The sequence below is a fragment of the Artemia sp. Qi Xiang Cuo genome, chromosome 17, assembly GCF_049724085.1.
Source record: "Artemia sp. Qi Xiang Cuo chromosome 17, ASM4972408v1, whole genome shotgun sequence".
Taxonomy (NCBI): Eukaryota; Metazoa; Arthropoda; class Branchiopoda; order Anostraca; family Artemiidae; genus Artemia; species Artemia sp. Qi Xiang Cuo.
Genome location: NC_142810.1, coordinates 46723685 through 46747102, shown reverse-complemented (window position 1 = coordinate 46747102; position 23418 = coordinate 46723685). Strand labels below are relative to the sequence as shown.

General features: G+C 33.2%; 1 protein-coding gene across 1 annotated transcript in view; it reads right to left on the bottom strand.

Annotated features, from left to right (window-relative positions):
- LOC148942264 (uncharacterized) overlaps positions 1 to 23170 on the bottom strand; it is a 109508-nt gene extending 86338 nt beyond the window's left edge. Inside the window, exons 1-3 of the mRNA XM_089103408.1 lie at positions 22948 to 23170; positions 14367 to 14482; positions 5507 to 5717 (exon numbers count right to left, since the gene is read on the bottom strand). Coding sequence (XP_088959534.1) covers positions 5507 to 5717; positions 14367 to 14482; positions 22948 to 23032 — 412 coding nt within the window. The 5' untranslated portion in view covers positions 23033 to 23170. The remainder of the gene's footprint in view (positions 1 to 5506; positions 5718 to 14366; positions 14483 to 22947) is intronic.
- Between the last annotated feature and the right edge of the window lie 248 nt (positions 23171 to 23418).

Here is a 23418-nt window from a genome sequence, read left to right as displayed (position 1 = left end):
CAGGATTCAAGAATCCCCACTCCTCAATAGATGCTGTCATTTTGCTAACAAATGCAATCAATGAATCTTTCTCAAAAAATAGTGTCCTAGTTGCAGCTTTCTTAGATTTTGAAGGGGCATATGACAATGTGAACCACCAAATCCTTTTAAAAAAAACTTGAAAGTCTTGGAGTTCCTCCTAAGTTATAATACTTCACGAGTTCTTTCATTGAAGTACGATGTTTCATTGTTTGTGTTTGTTATGGTTCTTCACCCCGGATAAAACCAATCCAAAGCCTAATTCAGAGAGCAGTCTTCAGTTACCTTCTATTTGACCTATATCTCTGGGACATGAATCTACCCCACACGAATCTACAATATGCTGATGATCCGGTGCTATGGTCATCTGGCAACACCTTTCAGATAGCACAGTCAAATCTGCAAAAGTCCCTTTTCCAGTTTGAAAAATTCTCTCAACATTTAGATTTACCCATTGCACCCACCAAGGCAAAAATAATCCAATTTCCCCGGAAGCGAAACCATGTTAATGCAAAACTAACTCTAAATAAAACAACTATTCCAGAAGATAATCATATTAATTACCTAGGTCTCATGCTTGACCAAAAACTTAATTTCCACCTTCACATTTCAAACACAATAAAAAAATGCTATAGAAAATCAAATATACTAAAAAGACTTCTTTCCACACCCTGGGGCTATAAGGAGAAAACCTTACTCCAGTTTTATAAATCACATATAAGACCCCATATTGACTATGGGCTCATTGTCTATGCTGCATGTGCAAAGACCCAGATGCAAAAAATTGAAACAACACAATATGATATAATAAGTCTGATATTTGGTCTTAGGAAACCCACCAACACCAAGTTTCTTTTTATTAAAAGTGGTGGGACAATAAAACGAGCGAGACGCTGGTATCTTCTGAAAAAACATCTAACAAAAATTAATGAAAAAGCTTACACGCACTACACGATTGGTTGTGAAATCTAGCCATGCATAAGAGTACTTCAGATGACCATGCACATATACAGAAGACGTTCCCCATACCAGCAAAGTCTATTGCACCTACTTTCCCCCGATCCCCCCCCCCATGGAATTGGTCAAGTCCCATAATAAATAATGACTTCCCAAAGTGGAATAAAGATTTAACCCCCATTGCTTTTGTCCAGAAAAAATTTGCAGAACTTGATACAATTACCTATAAAAATCACTTCCAAATATTTGTTGATGGGTCAAAAATGAATGAGAAGGTTGCAAGTGGTGCTTTCCTTCCTCACCTGAAAATAGCAATAGGAGAGAGTCTATTTAAGAATTTATCTATATTATGTGCTGAGTTAAATGCCATAATCATGGCATTAGAATACCTTAAGCAAGACCAACTTTTTAATGTTTATTCTAATAAAATTATAGTATATTCTGACGCTTTATCAAACCATGAGTTGCTGACCTCAGCTCCTTAGTAGAAGTTGGAGATCGACACTTATAATTGTCTCAGTATTATTGATAATATTTCTTCAAGTGGAACAAAAACTTACTTTCAGTACATTCCTAGCCACTCTGGCACAAGTGGTCATCATCAGGTTCATGAAATAGCAAAAAATGCTATAAATATTGACCAGCCAAGTGGGAGACCAATCCCAATTAGAGATATTTACCGATGGAGGCTATCAGATATTAATTTTAATAAGATTAATCCTATCCTTTCCCCCTTTCCCAATAAGTATCTTTCTAAAATTTATCACAGAAGTCGTTCTGGAACAAATGGACTAAATTTCCTTGCATTCTCATATAAGTTTTCTAATTCAAGTGGTTCAATTCCCCTGTCCCCTCTTTGCAGGCATTGTAATATGAATAATGACACAATTGACCATTGCCTATTTGAATGTAATATGCTGACGTCTGCACAACATACCTTGCTTTGTAAACTGTTAAAATGCTTCAAACACCACAAAATCTCACTATCAGTCAAGAGCCTAGCCAACTATACCTGCACACAGAGCACAGAAATCGATATCTATCATCTTATATTTGAACTCCTTGAGTCAAAAGATCTACTGAAAGATATCTGAGAATATCTAATAAATAAGAGATGACCAAGCCAATAGCTCTGTAGCCCACAGACTGAACCAAAAAGAAAAGGGCTAAATAGTACTAACTGAATAGCCCGCCTGCTGTGAATTAGAAGAAGAAGAACTACTAGATGCCGCACTGAGTCCCCAGCCTACTTTTCAAAGCCAAAATTGGACCGTGAAATTCAGGAGAAATCGGTTTCGATACTCGATCATTCTTTTTTTGTGGACGTGTATAATAAGTCGAAATAATTTAAAATATGTTTTTTTTTGTGTTATTTTCTTTTTTATTATTATTTTTGTAAAAACTACGTAAATTACCCTTGTTCTAAAGTGTATGTATAAACAAACCTTAGGCAAAGTGTATATCCAAATGATGTAGATTTAGTGTGTTCAGAGTGTCAAAAACACGTATCTGCAGTGTCTCAGGAACGGCTAAAGGTTTTAAGTTGAAACTTTCACGGCATTTTAAACAGCAAAAACTGTGCATCAAATTTATTAAAAGGGTTTTGAAAAGTTTAAAACAGTATAGTCCAAGTCTAAAATAGTAGCCCTGGAAGCTGGGCTCCAGGTTTTTGGGCTCTTTAGTCCTTTCTAATTTGTACTCGAGCACAAATTAGAAAGCACTACCAATGTTATGGGTCCATTTTCGGACTCTCGATTTTGTCATTTAGTCTTGATACATTAATTTCTAAACTTTTTACGTGTGTATTTATTATAGTAAGCAAAATCGGTTCATTTAGCATAACATATCCATAAGACAACATTGGCGAAACTATTCTAAAAACTACCAATCGATTACTTGTTTTTTTTTGTATTTTAAGGCATAGGCACCTTTACATTTTGCAATTAGTCTTTGAGTATGATTGCAATGAAAATAGAAAACACAGACATACACAGCCAGAACAGCTACACACTAAATTGCCAAAAAGTGTGTAATTTTTCCATTTTCAGATATTTTTTTTAACAAAATAATGGACAAATTAGAACCCTCCCCGAACTGTCAACAGCTATTATGAAAGATGGGCATAGATGTAAGTTTTTGGGTGTATGTTTTAGATGTAAGTTTTAGGGGGTTTTAGGAGGGAGTTTTAGGGGGGTAGAAGAGGCACTTGCCACGGGCGCAAAAATTTTAGGGGTACACAATTCCAAATAGATAAGGTAACGGTTATGATTATTCTATATTTTTTTTAATAGCAATTTTATTGCTATTAAAATGAAATAGAGGGCGCAGTCGGCTCTATGCATAAGCAAATTGAATCCGAAATTTCCATTTTTCCCACATCTTCATCACCACTCCTTGAAAATAATAGTAAGTAGACTAAATTTAATTAATTTTAATGTTTGGAAAAGCTATATATGTCAATCTTGATCAAATCAAAAAAAAACAACAAGCTTTTCACCCGAAAGTAAAGAGCAACATTAAACCTTAAAACAAACATATTTTATTCCGTATATGAGGGGGGGGGTTGCCCCCTCCCCAATGCATTGCTCGTCACGCTGAAGTATTTTAGAACTTATAAAAAAGCTTTTTATCCTATTTAAACAAACCTTGTGTTTCAGGAGTCGTTCTTAAATAATTGGGACAAAAAGTCAAACTTTAAGGTAAAGAGTTAGGTATTGAGGAGGGAGTAACATCCCTCACATACGGAATAATTTCTCTTCGTTTTAAATTTTAATGTTTCTCCTTACTTTCAGTTGAAAAAACTTTCTTCTTTTTATTTAATCGTAATCCTTTTCCAAATAATGCTAAAAAATCAAGCTCCCTTCATGGAAAATTCCCTGTCCCAATTAGAAATTTCTCAAATAAAGTTTCTCCCACGTAAGATACCCCCTCCTCCAGAAAATTCCCCCGACAATTCCATTCTCACTGAAAATCCCTTTGAAATATTTCTTGCATATGATTCTAGCTGAAAAATTCTCCTTAGCATACTTTCATTTGATAAACAATTTAATTTCAGAATGTTGGAAATCCACCCTCTGTGGAAAGCTTACCCCGGAAATCCCCTGCCCCCAGTGGAAAATTTCCCCCGCGGAAAATTCCCCCCGGGAGAATTTCTCCTGGGAATAACTCCCCCTCCCCCTCACTGGAAAAATCCTTCAGAAAATTCCAACCACGCTGAAAATTTCCCCGGAATATCTTTACATATTAAATATAGTTGGCTCAGACAAAGTAAAAGCAATAAAAATAATTTAGTACAAGAATTCTGACAAATATCCCCCGTGTAAAATTTCCCCTGGAAAGCTCACCCCGAAAACCTTCCTCGAATGACACGAATGTTGATGATATTAAAGTGAATTGCCTAAAGATTGCTCAAAAATAGTGGGATGATTTACATCCCATCATTTAGCTGCTCCATTAGCTCCAAGATATCAAAAAGAATAATGCAACACCGAAATATTTCCTTAAAGAAACCTATAGATATATAATAAATATTTTCTTAGAATTAATTGTGCAATACAGAGATGAAGGGGTCTTCGCAAACTTAAGAGTTGCCTATCAAATACTGTCAGCGATTGCACTGTCGGTGGCCAGTAATGAGTGGTCGCGTTTGGTAAATTTACATTGATAATAACGCATCTCAGATCAACAATGGGCCAGGAACTACTAAATTATTCAGTGTTAATGAGCATTGAACGAGAAGTATTAGAAGCAATCCATTGGGACGAGATAATTAATAATTTTGCAGAGGCCAAAGTAAGAAAAGTCAAATTTAAATAAATGGGATTTTTTGAATACATGAGAATTTTGTTGATAAATGAAAGTTTCTCCGAAATTTTGGCGTGAAAACTTTTGGGAGTAAAGGGCGGGGGACTAATCGAGATTTTACCCCAGGCGCAAGAGAGGCCAAAGCTACCACTGATACAGTGACACCCAAAGAGGATAACAGTCCGGCGTCAGCCACCTTAGAAGACCAAAATATACGAGAAGTGCAAAGTATAGTGGCATTCAATTTTTTTTTATTTTTCTGTCAAAGACAACAACCCCCCCCCCCACACACACACACACACCCATGCATCGACAAATTCTGCAAGGCAATCCCCCTATATCTTAAGAATATGCCGGCAACCTCTCGTACTGATAGAGATATGTCCTTGAGATAGAAAAAGACTTAACAAAAACGCAAATCCAGCTATTGAAAAGCTGTTTTTATCATTGTCTTATTCCTCAGCTTTATTTTTATAAGAAAGGGAAAAGCAGGGCCCCACCCTCCAAGGTTAGTCTGGGATGACATAAAAACTGTCTTAAATTTTAGGGAGTTCATGAGTTTAGTGTTCTGAAGGGGGGAGAGGTCAACAGCCCCAAAAACACCACTTAGACCTAACCCAGTTCATTTTCATACTTTCCCAGAAATTCTCTGGGGAAAAGTTTTCATAAAAAGAAGGACCTATATCCCCCCTCCGTACATAAAATAATAGGAGCTTTAGTTTCTTACTAAGCCAATCAGTAAGTTTATCTACTTCCACCAAGGGAACAGCAGCTAATGGCAGCTGACAGTTGATGTATCTACTTTCCTTGTTTCGAAAACGTTCAATATCTGGAAGAGGTTCAAACGTTACTTCTTCTTCAATAGTAAAAACAGATGACGCTGATGGTTGTAAGGTGGTCACTGCCTGCAAGTCCAGTGTTCCAACTTCTTGCAAGGGCTGCAATTGTAAATAATACTTTAAATCATGTTTAAACAAATTTCAACATTCAAATTCTTTCAATAGAAACTCCTTTTGAGGCTATTTTTATTGACAAACCAGATTGTAAATTCGTAGTCTGGGTTATAAAGTATGCTGTTGTATTACCAATATAGATCATTAAAATGCTCCAACTGACCATTGGGATTGTGAATTTGACAAACTTGCAGGAAAGCAAGACTGTACTTGCGGAATGTGGGTCTTGGAGGATTTTGGACTAAAAAATCCTGCTTTTCCAGAGTCTTGTAGTTAATAGTTAGAACCTAAAAACCTCACATAGTTAGAACCTAGAACCTAACGCGTCAAGTAGTTAGAACCTAACAAAAAACAAAACTAATTTTAAAATTTTCATTATCTTTCTGGTTTGAATTAAAAAATTAAAATTATTGCTCCGACACCATAAATATTTCAGCAGTTTGTAGTTAAATAAAATTATTTTATTTAAAATTTTCAGGAATCATTCTAGTTTCAGTAGACAAATCAGATTTTTTGTTATAACCCCAAGAAAATTACTGCATTTTACATAACTATATCTGCATGCTTTTTAAACAAAACTAATTTTAAAATTTTTAGTTATCTTTCTGGTTTGAATTAAAAAATGAAAATTATTGCTCCGACACCTTAAATATTTCTGCAGTTTGTAGTTAAATAAAATTATTTTATTTAAAATTTTCAGGAATCATTCTATTTTCAGTAGACAAATCAGATTTTTTGTTAAAACCCCAAGAAAATTACTACATTTTACATAACTATATCTACATGCTTTTTAAACAAAACTAATTTTAAAATTTTTAGTTATCTTTCTGGTTTGAATTAAAAAATAAAAATTATTGCTCCGGACACCATAAATATTTTTGCAGTTTGTAGTTAAATAAAATTATTATATTTAAAATTTTCAGGAATCATTCTAGTTTCAGTTGACAAATCAGATTTTTTGTTAAAACCCCAAGAAAATTACTGCATTTTACATAACTATATCTACATGCTTTTTAAACAAAACTAATTTTAAAATTTTTAGTTATCTTTCTGGTTTGAATTAAAAAATGAAAATTATTGCTCCGACACCATAAATATTTCTGCAGTTTGCAGTTAAATAAAATTATTTTATTTAAAATTTTCAGGAATAATTCTAGTTTCAGTAGACAAATCAGATTTTTTGTTAAAACCCCAAGAAAATTACTGCATTTTACATAACTATATCTACATGCTTTTTAAACAAAACTAATTTTAAAATTTTAATTATCTTTCTGGTTTAAATTAAACAATTAAAATTATTGCTCAGACCCGATAAATATTTTTGCAGTTTGTAGCTAGATAAAATTATTCTATTTAAAATTTTCAGGAATTATTCTAGTTTCAGTTGACAAATCAGAATTTTTGTTAAAACCCCAAGAAAATTACTTCATTTTACATAATTATATCTACATGCCTTTTAAACCAAACTAATTTTAAAATTTTCAGGTATCTTTCTGGTTTAAATTAAACAATTAAAATTATTGCTCAGACCCGATAAATATTTTTGCAGTTTGTAGCTAGATAAAATTATTCTATTTAAAATTTTCAAGAATTACTCTAGTTTCAACTAGACAAATCAGATTATTTTTGTTAAAACTCCAAGAAAATTACTGCATTTTATACATACTTTTAAAACAAAACCAATTTTAAAATTTTTTGGTATTTTTCTGGTTTGAAATAAAAATTGAAATTATTGCTCAGACACCATGAATATTTTTGCAGTTTGCAGTTAAATAAAATCATTTTATTAAAAATTTTCAGCAATTATTCTAATTTCAGTGGACAAATCAGATTTTTTGTTAAAACCCCAAGAAAATTACTGCATTTTACATAATTATACCTACATGCCTTTTAAACCAAACTAATTTTAAAATTTTCAGGTATATTTCTGGTCTAAATTAAACAATTAAAATTATTGCTCAGACCCGATAAATATTTTTGCAGTTTGTAGTTAAATAGAATTATTCTTATTTAAGAGTTTCAGTAATTATTCTAATTTGAGTTGACAAATCAGACGTTTTGTTAAAACCCCCAGAAAATTACTGTATTTTCCATAACTATGTCTACATGCCTTTTAAACCAAACTAATTTTAAAATTTTCAGGTATCTTTCTGGTTTAAATTAAACAATTAAAATTATTGCTCAGACCCGATAAATATTTTTGCAGTTTGTAGTTAAATAGAATTATTCTTATTTAAGAGTTTCAGTAATTATTCTAATTTGAGTTGACAAATCAGACTTTTTGTTAAAACCCCAAGAAAATTACTGCATTTTATACATACTTTTAAAACAAAACCAATTTTAAAATTTTTTGGTATTTTTCTGGTTTGAAATAAAAATTGAAATTATTGCTCAGACACCATGAATATTTTTGCAGTTTGCAGTTAAATAAAATCATTTTATTAAAAATTTTAAGCAATTATTCTAATTTCAGTTGACAAATCAGATTTTTTGTTAAAACCCCAAGAAAATTACTGCCTTTTACATAACTATATCTACATGCTTTTTAAACAAAACTAATTTTAAAATTTTAATTATCTTTCTGGTTTGAATTAAAAAATGAAAATTATTGGCGACACCATAAATATTTCTGCAGTTTGTAGTTAAATAAAATTATTTTATTTAAAATTTTCAGGAATCATTCTAGATTCAGAAGACAAATCAGATGTTTTGTTGAAACCCCAAGAAAATTACTGCATTTTACATAATTATATCTACATGCCTTTTAAACCAAACTAATTTCAAAATTTTCAGGTATCTTTCTGGTTTAAATTAAACAATTAAAATTATTGCTCAGACCCGATAAATATTTTTGCAGTTTGTAGCTAGATAAAATTATTCTATTTAAAATTTTCAGGAATTATTCTAGTTTCAGTTCACAAATCAGACTTTGTTAAAACCCCAAGAAAATTACTGCATTTTACATAATTATATCTACATGCCTTTTAAACCAAACTAATTTTTAAATTTTCAGGTATCTTTCTGGTTTAAATTAAACAATTAACATTATTGCTCAGACCCGATAAATATTTTTGCAGTTTGTAGCTAGATAAAATTATTCTATTTAAATTTTCAGGAATTATTCTAGTTTCAGTTGACAAATCAGACTTTGTTAAAACCCCAAGAAAATTACTGCATTTTAAATAATTATATCTACATGCCTTTTAAACCAAACTAATTTTAAAATTTTCAGGTATATTTCTGGTCTAAATTAAACAATTAAAATTATTGCTCAGACCCGATAAATCTTTTTGCAGTTTGTAGCTAGATAAAATTATTCTATTTAAAATTTTCAGGAATTATTCTAGTTTCAGTTGACAAATCAGAATTTTTGTTAAAACCCCCAGAAAATTACTGCATTTTATACATACTTTTAAAACAAAACCAATTTTAAAATTTTTTGGTATTTTTCTGGTTTGAAATAAAAATTGAAATTATTGCTCAGACACCATGAATATTTTTGCAGTTTGCAGTTAAATAAAATCATTTTATTAAAAATTTTCAGCAATTATTCTAATTTCAGTTGACAAATCAGATTTTTTGTTAAAACCCCAAGAAAATTACTGCATTTTACATAACTATATCTACATGCTTTTTAAACAAAAGTAATTTTAAAATTTTAATTATCTTTCTGGTTTGAATTAAAAAATGAAAATTATTGCTCTGACACCATAAATATTTCTGCAGTTTGTAGTTAAATAAAATTATTTTATTTAAAATTTTCAGGATCATTCTAGTTTCAGAAGACAAATCAGATTTTTGTTATTACCCCAAGAAAATTACTGCATTTTACATAATTATATCTACATGCCTTTTAAACCAAACTAATTTTAAGATTTTAATTATCTTTCTGGTTTAAATTAAACAATTAAAATTATTGCTCAGACCCGATAAATCTTTTTGCAGTTTGTAGCTAGATAAAATTATTCTATTTAAAATTTTCAGGAATTATTCTAGTTTCAGTTGACAAATCAGACTTTTTGTTAAAACCCCCAAAAAATTACTGCATTTTATACATACTTTTAAAACAAAACCAATTTAAAAATTTTTTGGTATCATTCTGGTTTGAAATAAAAATTGAAATTATTTCTCAGACACCATAAATATTTTTGCAGTTTGCAGTTAAATAAAAATTTTTTATTTAAAATTTTCAGGAATTTTTCTAGTTTCAGTTGACAAATCAGGTTTTTTTGTTAAAACTCAATGAAAATTACTGCATTTTAAATAACTATATCTACATGCTTTTTATAACAGTAAAATTTTGTTTTGGTTGCATATTCAAAAAGATGTTAATAACATTTTCTACTATAGAGATAGAAAATGCAGTTTTTTTGTAAAAAATTGGTTTTATTTTTAAAATTGTTTTTGTTAATTATGAAAGATTTAAACACATAAATTTCCTTTCAAATGAGTCATTAAACAGCTCTCTATGATTCACCAGTGCCCCGCCAGCTGCACCAAAAAAACGGAAAAAAATTTCAGGTCCTAGAGGTCGCAGAGAGACGGCGGTAATCGCATTTTGTAGCCCAAGCTCAAACTAAGAAACTTCCAAAATTTCATCCTCCTCCGACTTTATCTTCATGGGGTAAACTGGGCCGGAAGTTTCGACCCTCCCACCACAGCCCCCCTTTAACGTTGTCTGATTGGGCTGAAATATAGAGGCTAAGCTTTCCTAGGGCCCGGAAGTTTATTCTCGAAATTTCAGCTCAATCCGATCACTCGTTCCCTGTTTTCAAAAAAAACAAATATAGCCACTTAAAATTCATCATTTCTTTTTTTTCTTATCCACGCCTACAGGCCACAGTTGGCAACGGATCCGGATGAATGAGGACTCATTCGAAGCAGAATTCGACCTGTTAGGGCCTTTTGATATTTTCAGACCGAAAAAATTATCCGCCGAATTTACATTTACGAAAAACCTCATTTCCCTATAATGGCCTATGTTAATTTTTCCCACCACAACCCCCCTTTAACGTTGTCCTATCGGGCTGAAATTTAGAGGATAAGTTTTCCTGGGGCCTGGGAGCTTATCCTCGAAATTTCAGCTCAATCTGATTACTCCTTCCCTGTTTTCCAAAAACCAAATATCAAGTTTTGTGGGGATTTGCTTGCGTCGAAAATAGATTCCATTTACTAAAAAACAATTACAATTGTGTCTCTTTAGTCCATCGGTTGATACTCCAGACTGTCAGGCGGTAAACCCGGGTTCGATTCACCGTCAGAGCAAATTATTTATATACTGAATTTAAACTTTAAAAAAGAAACTCAGTTTCTTTTTTAAATTATTTGAAAAAAATTACGTTTTCTAAAGATTTAAAGAGGCTGAGTTACAATGTCGACCCTTAAAACGTACAGGGATTAGGAGGCACAGTGGGGGGGCTGTTAAAGAGGCTGAGTCACAAGTTCGAACCTTAAAACGTACAGTGATTAGGAGGTGCAGTTGGGGGGCTGCCACCCCCCAAACCCCCGCGTCCGTATATGAAAGGGGCTGTGCCCTCCTCAACGCCTCGCTCTTTATGCTAAAGTTTGACTTTCTCACAACTCTTTTTTTTAAAAAATAAAAACATTAGCGTAAAGAGCGAGGCGTTGAGTTTATATTGAATTTAAAGTTTGTACGTTTTAAGGTTCGACCTTGTACCTCAGCCTCTTTAACTCTTTAGAAAACGTAGTTTCTTTCAAATAATACTTACAAAATAATAAGCGTCTGATTGCACAAACTAAACGCCATCTAGGTTTCTTAGACAAAAAACAAAACATATCAGTGTGGACAGAGTTCTGACTGCAAATCCTGAAGACAAAGCTCCCAGAGAGAACACTTTGAGAAGACAATAGTCTTGAAGCTAAGTAAAAAATACATTTTCTAAAGAGTTAAAGAGGCTGAGTTACAAGGTCGACCCTTAAAACGTACAGGGATTAGGAGGCACAGTTGGGGGGCTGTTAAAGAGGCTGAGTCACAAGTTCGAATCTTAAAACGTACAGGGATTAGGAGGTGCAGTTGGGGGCTGCCACCCCCCAAACCCCCGCTTCTGTATATGAAAGGGACTGTGTGCTCCACAACGCGTCGCTCTTTACGATAAATTTTTACTTTCTCAAAACTCTTTTTTTTAACAATAAAAAATTTAGCTTAAAGAGTGAGGCGTTGAGTTTATATTGAATTTAAAGTTTGTACCTTTTAATGTTCGACCTTGTAACTCAGCCTCTTTAACTCTTTAGAAAACGTAGTTTCTTTCAAATAATACTTACAAAATAATAAGCGCATGATTGCACAAACTAAACGCCATCTAGGTTTCTTAGACAAAAAACAAAACATATCAGTGTGGACAGAGTTCTGACTGCAAATCCTGAAGACAAAGCTCCCAGAGAGAACACTTTGAGAAGACAATAGTCTTGAAGCTAAGTAAAAACTACGTTTTCTAAAAGAGTTAAAGAGGCTGAGTTACAAGGTCGAACCTTAAAACGTACAGGGATTAGGAGGCACAGTTGGGGGGCTATTAAAGAGGCTGAGTCACAAGTTCTAACCTTAAAACGTACAGGGATTAGGAGGCACACTGTACGACGTGATTTGAGTATTCAGGAATTAAAAGCAAAACACAAAAATGTTCAAGAGCGGGGGGTTTTGGGGGCGGCAGCCCCCCAACTTTAACTCCTGACACAATCAGCTAACAGTTAGTTAAGCAATGATAAGTAATAAACTGTACAAAAATGTGCAGAAGTTATTTGAAAAAATCTACATTTTCTAAAGAGTTAAAGAGGCTGAGTTACAAGGTCGAACCTTAAAACGTACAGGATTAGGAGGCACAGTTGGGGGGCTGCCGCCCCCAAACCCCCGCTTTCGCAGCCTTTAAATATAAAAAAAATTTCTTTAAACTGAAAGTAAGGAGCGACATTAAAACTTAAAACGAACAGAAATTATTCCGTATATGAAAGGGGTTGTGCCCTCCTCAACGCCTCGCTCTTTACGCTAAAGTTTGACTTTCTCACAACTCTTTTTTTAAACAATAAAAACTTTAGCGTAAAGAGCGAGGCGTTGAGGAGGGCACAGCCCCTTTCATATACGGAATAATTTCTGTTCGTTTTAAGTTTTAATGTCGCTCCTTACTTTCAGTTTAAAGAAATTTTTTTATATTTAAAGGCTGCAAAAGCGGGGGTTTGGGGGCAGCAGCCCCCCAACTGTGCCTCCTAATCCCTGTACGTTTTAAGGTTCGACCTTGTAACTCAGCCTCTTTAACTCTTTAGAAAACGTAGTTTTTTTCAAATAATCCTTACCACAGGGGTAAGGATTATAAATTTGGGTTAGATACATTTGGAAAAAAAAGTTGTGAAGGGGGGCTGGTTGGCTTCTGATCACTTTTGACTATTAAAAAGGACACTAGAGCTTTCAATTATGCAATTTAAAGAGCCCCCAGCGAGGTTTATATGACCACTCCTTCTATATGAAGTGTATCTGGGAAAAAATAAATAACAATGCATTGAACCCTTATGGTCCTTTACGATGTCAAAGATACGCTTCGAAAATTTAACCTTGTTTTCTGATATCTATCAAATCTTCTTGGTCTTGGTCAATATCTTGCATTCTTTATAGTCTAGGTAAACAGTTCACTACAAACAGCCACTTACAGATAAAAAGGATAAAAAATATATAAATATACAGTAAGAGCAACTCGTCTCAATAGTAACCAAAACTCTAAAAAACTAAATTTTGATACCATTAGATACATCAAAAGAATCAGATTTTTATGCTGATTTTAAATATGTAAATTTTACCAAGTTTAGTAATATCTATCAAAACTTATGAGCCTGAGAAAATTTGCCTTATTATCGAAAAAAGGGAAAAGCACCCCCTAAAAGTCATAGAATCTTAATGAAAATAACACCATCAGATACAGTGTATCAGAGAACCTTACTGTAGATGTTTCAAGCTCCTATCTGCAAAAACGAGGAATTTGTATTTTTTTTTTGTCAGAAGAAAGATCATGGATGCGTGTTTATTTGTTTTTTCTTTTTACCAGGGGTGATTGTATCGACCCAGTGGTCCTAGAATGTTCCAAGAGGGCTCGTTAGAACGGAAATTAAAAGTTCTAGTGTCTTTTTTAATAAAAAAAACTAATTTTTTTTAAATATCACTTTTACAAAAAAAAGTGATATCTTTGAAAATATCTGTTCAAAAATATTTGATTTTTGAAGCTGGTTGACTTCCGATCACTTTTGACTATTAAAAAGTATACTAGAGCGTTCAATTTGAAATTTAATGAGCCCCCGGCGAGGTTTATACGACCACACACTTCTATATGAAATGTATCTGGGGAAAAGATCTTAGGAAAAAATTAAGCTTTTTTCATAAATTGATGTAAGGGCAAAGATGCATCTGTTGATTCAAAAAGATAACATGAAAGCATTTATAAAAAATAAATGCGTGGATACAGGATCCATTTACTGACGAAGAAGATGACAAATATAAATGAAGAAATAATAAAAAAAAAACTTGATTTAGTAAGCTTGTGATAATTGTAGCGTCATTGATCTGATACGTACTTTAGACATATATCTAGTTATAGTCACAATATATCAACCTGAATTTCAACAAATAAATTGTACCTCATGTCCCTTGTTCTTCCTAAGACAGGAAGCGCACATTAAGACCAAAAAAATAATTGCCAGGGTAGAAAATATAGATGCCATAAGCACTTGCAGGTACTCTGAGGTAGATGTGTCTGAAAAGAAGTCTCAATCATCATAAATTCATAATAAAAACAAAATGACCAGATAAAGAGACAAATGAAGTGTTGATTTTACTGTGCTATCATAAGAATTCGATCTGTGCATAACTATTATTTACATGTCTTATATTTTATTTCTTTTTTATTTATTAATTTTTTTTATTGCTTTTCATTTTGATAACATAAAGGATGCAGCAGAAACAATTCTTGGGGGCGTTACATATGGGAGAGGGGAACGCCCCTCAGCGTCTTCAGCCAATCTGTAAATATATTGAGTTGGTAAAATAATGGTGTGAAGCATTTCAATTTTCGTTTTATTAGGTAAGTAGGCTAGAGGAAATAAATGAAATAAAATCAATAGAAGAATATTCATTATAGTCAGTAAAAAATAAAAATAAAAAATGAAGTAACTTCAAATAGCAATATTATTTAAATCAGTCCGTAAAAATGACCAGCCAGATAGTAAAACCCATCCTCCCCCCCCCCAAAAAAAAAAATCTTGGTTAGCAACACGTCTGACTATCCCTTCATATAAAACATACTTAGAAGTAATACTTGATTTACATCTTCATGGTAAGCATACGTTGCCTTATTTCAAAGGAAGCCAAATGAAGATGATTTGAAGCATCTTTTTAAGAAGTAAAGACAGACTGAAAAATAATTTTTGAAGCTCTTTTTTGAATATCCTCAATTTCTGCTGTCTGATTTTTGGTGAGACATGGATATTAAACAGGACAAGCATATTGAAGCAAGGGTCAGACATAAAAACAATAAATAAATCAACAATAGGAAACATTAAGCAAATTAAGAATCAAACTAAAGGTTTTATCAGCAAAGAGCTTTACAAACCTTTTGCAGGGGCGTCGTTTGGGGGGGGGGCGGCAGTTGCCACCTCAATAATGAGGAGAAAAAAATTATTATACATCCCATGCCCCTTGACAATCCAAATATGGACCCCTCTTCCCCCCCCCCCCACTAAAAATGCTGGAGATTTGCCCCTGACATTTTGGTACCCATTTCTAAATCTATTCAGTCAGTTGCATTGACTTTAAGGTTATTCTTCAAAGTTATCTTAAATTTACCAAGGTTTTGTTTCAGTATCATAGTTGCAGCTGTAGCTACAACATAGTAACAAAAAGTTAAAAAACGTGTTTTCGAAAAAATCGCCTAATGAGAAAAAATTGCCATCTGACACTGGTTAAGGAATGGTAACTATTATTTTGGTTAATCTTAAAAGTAGAAATTTATAACAAAAAGAAACTAATGATGATTTTGAATAGAAGCCTGAACCCTGTTGAAATGACATCAAATCGAAATGAAAAGTACACCATTCAAATCAGCATGGTTGAAAACCTTTTACATGGGAATTACAGTTCTCCACCTTGATTAGCAAGGAAAATCATCGTTTTCTCTTTGTTGCACTGATGTGTTTCAATTTTTTTTTTTCATCAGGGCTAGCGGGCTATCAGAACGTCATGGCTCATTTTAAAGGAAATTGCTACATATAGTCTCTTTTTTAATTAACAAAAAATAATTCTTAGAATAAGTCAATTTTCTGACAATCACAAAATTCTGATTTAAGCATGGGCTAATAACATGCCTGAGATCCAAAATAGTAGTCATTTAAAAAAATGTTAACAGCACTAAAAAGGACTAGCATATTGTGGGTGCAGCAGTATCTGCAACCTAGTAAGGGTTCAAGTATGGGCCAGATATTAGAACAATAAATAGCTCATAAAACAGCTGTCAGAATACTAAATCTTATGTAGGTTTATGAATCAGAATACTAAATCTTATGTATATTATGTATCAGAATACTAAATCTTATGTAATACTGTCAGTTTGGGTGCAGCAGTAGCTGCTACCTAGTAAAAGCTCAATTAAGGGCCAGATATTAGAACAATAAATAGCTCATAAACTAGTTGTCAGAATACTAAATCTTATGTATGTTTATGTATCAGAATACTAAACCTTATGTATGTTATGCATCAATACTAAATTTCATGTAAAACTAAGCAGTAGCTGCAACCTAGTAAGGAACAGACCACACTCTAAAGTAACCCCAAATTCAATATTTTGAAAACAAATTAGATCAAAATAAAAATATACCATTGGAATTGCCATAGCCAAAAACCTTATACATGAGACTTAAGGTCCTTTGGGTTGAACAATAAGGAAGATTACTTTTTTGCATAGGAAGAGCTGATGTGTCTTCTTTTTTTTCTCTGCTGCTAGCAGGACACTGGATCATCACAGAGTAACGGCTAACTTTAAAGAAAACCGCTATGTCTACTCGCTTTTGTAATTAACAAAACATATGCAAACATAAAACAACCTTGGTAATCACTCATAATACTATTGAAAACAAGAGAAATGATAAGGGGCCCAATTTAGTTCCTTCTACACATCCAAAATAAATACAGGCAGAATTAGACTTCCCCACTCAGAATAAGAATATAATACTCTTAATCAGACAGAAGTTTTTCAAGCTTCACCAAGGACAATTAAGTGGTTCCAAATAGCCAAAGGCTTTTGAAATATCTTCAATAATAATGGTGGAAAAAGCCTAAATCATTTAAGAAAGTATTAGTAGTACTTGGATCATGAGTGTAGACTAAGATGTTTGAGCCTATCATCTCTGCAATTCAGGAGGGATACATTGGACTTAGTTAATGCATTTTGAACTATTAAAGGTGTTGATAATCTACTATTTAGAGATTTCTTTCAGTTTAGCCATTATTCTCCCACATGGCAGAACTCACTAAAATTGTATCAGAAAAGGGTTTTAAGAAAGGCTGGACAGGGTTCTCTTGTAAATTGGTCAATTAAATCATGGAACATATTACCTGACCATGTAGTTTCAAGAAATAATGTTACCACTTTAATTGGAACCTCTTTTAATGAAAGGCAGTGTACAGAACCATAGTATTTATGGCATTTGTATGATCTGTTTCACTCAGTGCCCACAAAAAGAGTTTAATGAATTTGTCTCTTTGTCATTCTGGTGTATTTAGCCTACATGTTTTTGTAACGTGTTCAGTCTAAGGAGTTTATTTTTATTGTGGTACCAATCAATACCAAGAGATCCAATTCTTGTCTATTGTCTATTATTTATTGTTGTTTAATGTTTTTTTACTGTCCATTTGTAACAAGACAAGTCTACAGCTTAATGTGTTTTTGTTTAAAACAAATAGATGAAAATAAATAAAATGGAATGCTACATTCTCGCTTTTAGTCAAACTGATCTGAGAATTTTTTGTTACCTAAATTCAAATAACATCAACTTAGACAAGACTAAATCAATGGCAACATCTTAATAGCAAAATGCTGCAACTTCTTAATATCAACGTTTTGTCCATGCTATTGTATGCCAGTAAGTGCTGGAAACTAGATGTTGACACAGAGAAAAGACTCACAGCTTTTGAAAACATGTACTTGAGATGCATGCTGAATATTGATTGACATCAAAAAGTCAGCAGCATTGAGGTCCGCAGAAGAACTGGCCAGCCGCTTATTACTGAAGTGATTAAGAAGAAGAAATGGAGCAATTTTGGCCATGTCCTTTGGATGGAGTACTCCAGAAACCCGTAACAGGTTCAACAATGGCAGCTGCGTGGTTGTTGACAGAGGGAAAGACCAAGAAAATGCTCAGACGCACATACGATCGTGATCTACGAAGTTCTCACACATCACTACAACCCCAGTGGGAGGATATACTTGCTGCAGTGCCTATACGTGACGTTTACTGAGGCTTTGTCAATGCCCTATGCGCAACAGATGGCTCAGGAGGACATAAGTTCTAAGTGAGTAAATTCAAATCTTAGTAAAGAAAACTTTGAAAATCCTTGAAGAGAGGTGGAGTTTCAGAAACAGGTCTATGGTTAGCCTACTAAGACCACAAGAGATATTTATTTTAGGAAATGAAGAAATAAAAGCACTGAAATGAAGAAAATGAAGAAATGAAGAAAATGAAGAAATCATTTCCTTCATTAGGAAATGAAGAAATTAAAGATAAATGGAAAGCTACCATCAACCAGATCTGACTAAAAATAGGAGTTATTAAGCAGCTTGTTGGACCTGAATATAAGTTTCACCAAGATAGCATTACTTATGGTAAATTTTGAGTTTTTTTCCATTACTTCTCAAGGTAGATTGTGACCAAAATTATCATTACATCCTTTTCTACTCTTTTCATATTTATTTACTGCTTTGAAAATTCGATTTTAAGTCCATAAAGTGGCACCTTGTTCTTATTGGATAGTAAAAAATCATTACTACAAATTCTGGAAACTGCTTCAAAACTCTTTTCTTTTTGCCAATTGATTAACATTTGCTGTAAAATAATAGAGAAGAAAAGAGTTGCAAAGAAAAAGCAATACACTTTTAAAATGAGATTTAGGGTACATGATTGTTTTGAGGTAATGTTCAGAATTTTGATAGCCCTTTTGGGTAAAATTCTAGTCTAGATGCTTTTTGTTATCTTGGAAAACAGTTGAGTAGGCAACAGAAACTTTTAGAAATGAATCCAGGGTCAAAAATATACCCTGGAAAACTTTTGCAAAGCTACTGTGTTTACCCTTTGCTTATTTCTAGGGCTTAGAAGATTGCATACATGAAAGGTTCATTAACTATATAAATTCTGACTAAGAATGTTTAATGTTTGAGTTATTCAGTTTCTTTTTCATCAGCTTTAGTTTTGGTAAATACAATTTCTCTTAGTTCAATCAAATTTTTAGCCATATCAAGATTTATTGTCTAAATTTGAGAAATGATTTTACAGATCTTTAAAACCTTAGATGTAAGCTTCAAAACACTTTTCTTGAGCCTTATTCGAGCAGAATATCTATTTCCCAAGGTTTCCCTTTTATAACAAAGATAAATAAAGGTCTTCAAAGGTCAATGGCCTCTGGGGGGAGAAGGAGTGGAGGTAGATGCTTCAAAATTTCTTCCCATGAGATCATTAAGGCTATTAATCCTTTCCTTAGAGTATCATTCACCTATCTCAACCAATTTCCAAGATAGCAAAAGGACACTAAACTAGAATTTCACCCAAACTTGTAATCACCTTAATCCATTTGAGAGCTTTGAGGTCTTCTGAACCTGTAGTACTCTTGAGTCCCTGACTACCAGTCAAGCCTCCACTGCCTCTTCTCCCACTCCTTGTCAAGTTATTATTTGAAAGACAGGAATGAGGGAGTGCTGACAGGTAAGGCCTTCAACTCATTCCAGTGGTTTATGCCTCTTCTTGATAAGTAGATTTGGCAAATTCTCAACTGGGAACTTAACTGTGAGGGACACTCTTTGAGTGTTCTCTTGTGAGATGATGGCTGGTATTATGGCTGCCAATAAAGATGGTAGAATTTTCCTTTCCGGAATTATCAGCATCATATTGCTATGCATACATTTGTAGACATTGGAGGCAGCTTAAGTTGCTTGAGGTGGTCCTTATATGAAGCTGATTTTAGGCTCTTTATACACTTTGTTGCTCACCTCTGAACATTTTTGATGAGCTTTACATCTTGCTAATAAGAGAGACCAGCAAGGCACATGCCAAAATCCAGAAGGGATTTAACAAGAGCTTTAAAATATTTTATGAATATTGTTGCCTCTTGGGTATGGGTGGTCATAATCAATAGGCCAGGGATGGAATTTGCTCTGGAAACAACTTGCAGAATTTGGCTGTGGAACCTCAACTTGTTGTTAATGATGACACCAAGGTCACTTTCTTCTCCTCTATTCTCTAGTTGTTCCCTTATTCTAGTGATGAGATTTAAAATTGAGTAGGTAGCCATTGGGCTGTTGGGTTCAAGTTGCAAAATACAGCATTTGGCTTTATTGAATTGGAGAAGCCATTCTTCAGTCCAATCATGTAGCAGGTCTAGGTTGCATTTGATGTTCTGTAGGGTGCCAAAAAGTTTTGCATCATCATCAAGCAAATGCATATTATTATCCATTTGTCACTACTAAAGATTAATTTTTAACTTTAAGGTACCTCTTAATAGCACAAAATATTATTTGCAAATGAAAAAATTTTTATATTTTGTAAGAGCTCATTGGTTAAAAAGTTTGGCTCAATGTGTCACAAAACACATTTAGTGGTGTGTTCATCTTCTATGTAGCTAAGCTTCAAACCTACCATACTCCTTTTGTTGCCACTTAAGAGTAGCATTTCCATTTAAAATATTAGCATTTGCTATTGTAACAATTGGGTGGAAACATTTAGTGGACTGTTTATTTTCCATTGGAGAGGGGGGTGAAGCAATGATTCTGTAGGAATGAGGAAAGTAAAAATTCATGATTGTTTAAAAGCAGCTTTCAGATTTGTTTTTGCCATCTTCCAAATGTCCCCCTGTACTTGAAAGTAACTGAAAAATTCTAATATTCCCTAGGCCACCAAAAGCATTTGTTTGCTAGGTTAGGACAGGTAGATATTTATCTTCTATTCAATTTTCTAAGCCTTGAAAACAGTGAAGTTATTGAGATGGAATCAGTGAAGTTAATGAGCATAATCTAGGCTCTTGATTCTTTTGTGGAAGTTTCAATCTCCGTGCAATTGCTTTACAAGATAGCAAAAGAGCTCTCCTCTTAAATTGCAGTGTTTAGAGCCATACATTTTTCAAGTCTTTATTTTTAATATTTCAAGAATTTGTAAAATATGCCTCAAATTTGCAAAAAAAAGTCATAATTAGGCTAAGAGAGAAAGAAGTTTATTAAACAGAAAAACAAAATAACAAGAGAAAAATTCTTAACCAATGCTACAAATTTCAATCAACAACTCTGTCTCTAAAGACTGCAATGAGGTCTGTTTTAGGGTAATTATCATTATAACTTTACTTTTTAAATATGCATAACTTCCCTAACCTTAATTAACAATAATTGACCAGTTAGATACACACAAAAATACTTAGTTATATTTTGGCCATTTACATTAAATAACCAGAGAGTTCCATTATTTAAGTCATTGGAAAAGAAAAGTAACTCATTAATGTGAGCCAGGCCACAATAAATTGAAGACTCTTTTGATGAAGGACAGGATCTCTTTTCTATGAAAATCCTCAAACTTTAGTTTTGTCAAGCTCAAATAGTTTTGAAATTCTTGTAATGGTGTAAAGTAGCAGTTCTGCAGAAGAAAAAATGCTAAAACAAAAATAGAGACATTTTTAAATTGCAAATTTTATGCTTGTTTTGGTATAAGTATAAAATTGGGCATGTTGAGAAGGAAACAATTCTTACTTCATCATAGCCTATGCAGAATAGGCTAATTGTAGTTAACACATTTTGACTACAGATCCACTATACTTTAGTCCTGACTCTCCCAATCTGGAAATATATAGCTTAAATTATATATTTCCTATTTATTTAGCCATGCACCATTCTTGTTTCAACCTGTAAATTGAACCACATGTGATGAAATCAAGAACTGAAAAGCACATGAGAAATATAGGCTATGATTTGGACTATAGAAAAAAACACGGTAAAATTCTACTTTAGCTACTTTTGGCTATCTTGGGAAGGGGTTAGGTTAGGAAAATGAGACTTTCAGGGATGAGACTACAGGCTAAAGTATGTCCTGGGAAGGTATTTTGAAGTATCTACCTCCACTCCTTCTCCCTCTAGGGGGTCCTGAAATTTGCCTACAAGACAGGTCTATACCTATTGAAATTTTGACAAAACAACATTTTACCTTAATTTTCAGTTATCAGTTTCTTATTCTCTGGCTTTGGCTCTGAAAATGCAATTTCAGTTATTAGAGCAGAATTTTAAGACATATAAATAGTTTATTTCCAAAGTTTAGGAAATGTATTTGAATATCTTTAAAATCTTATAAATTGGGATTGAGCAAAGCTGTGAAACTGAAAACCATTTTGTTGTATTACATTTAAACAGAAGATCTATTTTGCAAGGTTTCACTTCTATAACACACATATTTTTAATGGTCATCAAAGGTCAGGAACCTCTAGAGGGTGAAGGAGTGGAGGTAGGTACTTCAAAATATCTTCCCAGGACATACTTTAGCCTGTAGACCCATCCCTGAAAGTTTCATTTTCTTAACCTAACCCCTTTCCAAGATAGTCAAAAGTAGCTAAAGTAGAATTTTACCAAAAACACCACTGATATGGCTCAAAATTCTACCTAGACAATAGGAACTGCATTTTCAAAACTAAAGCCAGAGAAAAAGACACTGAAAGTTGGAAATTGAGGTATGATGTTGTATTGTCAAGGATTTCTAGTAAGTCAAGTAGGCTAGACAATTTATAAGACTTAAAACTCAGAAAAGATTTAACATAGTAGCTTGGAAATACCTTGCTGGACTAGGTCTATGCTTTTCACCCTGGAGACATTATTGTGGGCCTAAGTTTTATTTTCCTATGCTAGCCTAACCACTTTAACAGATAGGCCTAGCAAAAAGTAGCTTGTCTAAAATTTCAATGTTAACTTCCCTTTACAATTGAACTCACCATTTTTATAAATTGGATGTGAAAAGGAAGGGTTAGCAAACTCCAGCAGCAAAATTGATATGTAGAAACCACAACATTCATACATCTCTTTTAGTGACGAAATTAATTAATGTGGTTCATTATCGTTCGAAAGGTGCATAATACGACCACTTTAGCTTTGAACAAGCGAAAATGCTATTTACAGCCTTATTGACCTATTTAAAATTTAAATTTTTGAGCTGCGCCTTTAAAAATATATTTTACTTCTTCATAATATGTGAACTGTGTGTTGTCAAAAACTATAGTTTTTCGGTATCAATTAATTGCGAAAAGTCCGAATTCTGATATTTTCTAAGTTCCGGTCCCATTTAATTTTCTGACAATCGGTATTAATTAAAGATGTTTTTACTTAAAATGAACTTAAGATATATTAACCTGTTTGTGATTGATGGGATTTAGAGGCCCAGGCTGAACAAAAGCTAGGTTGGCCAA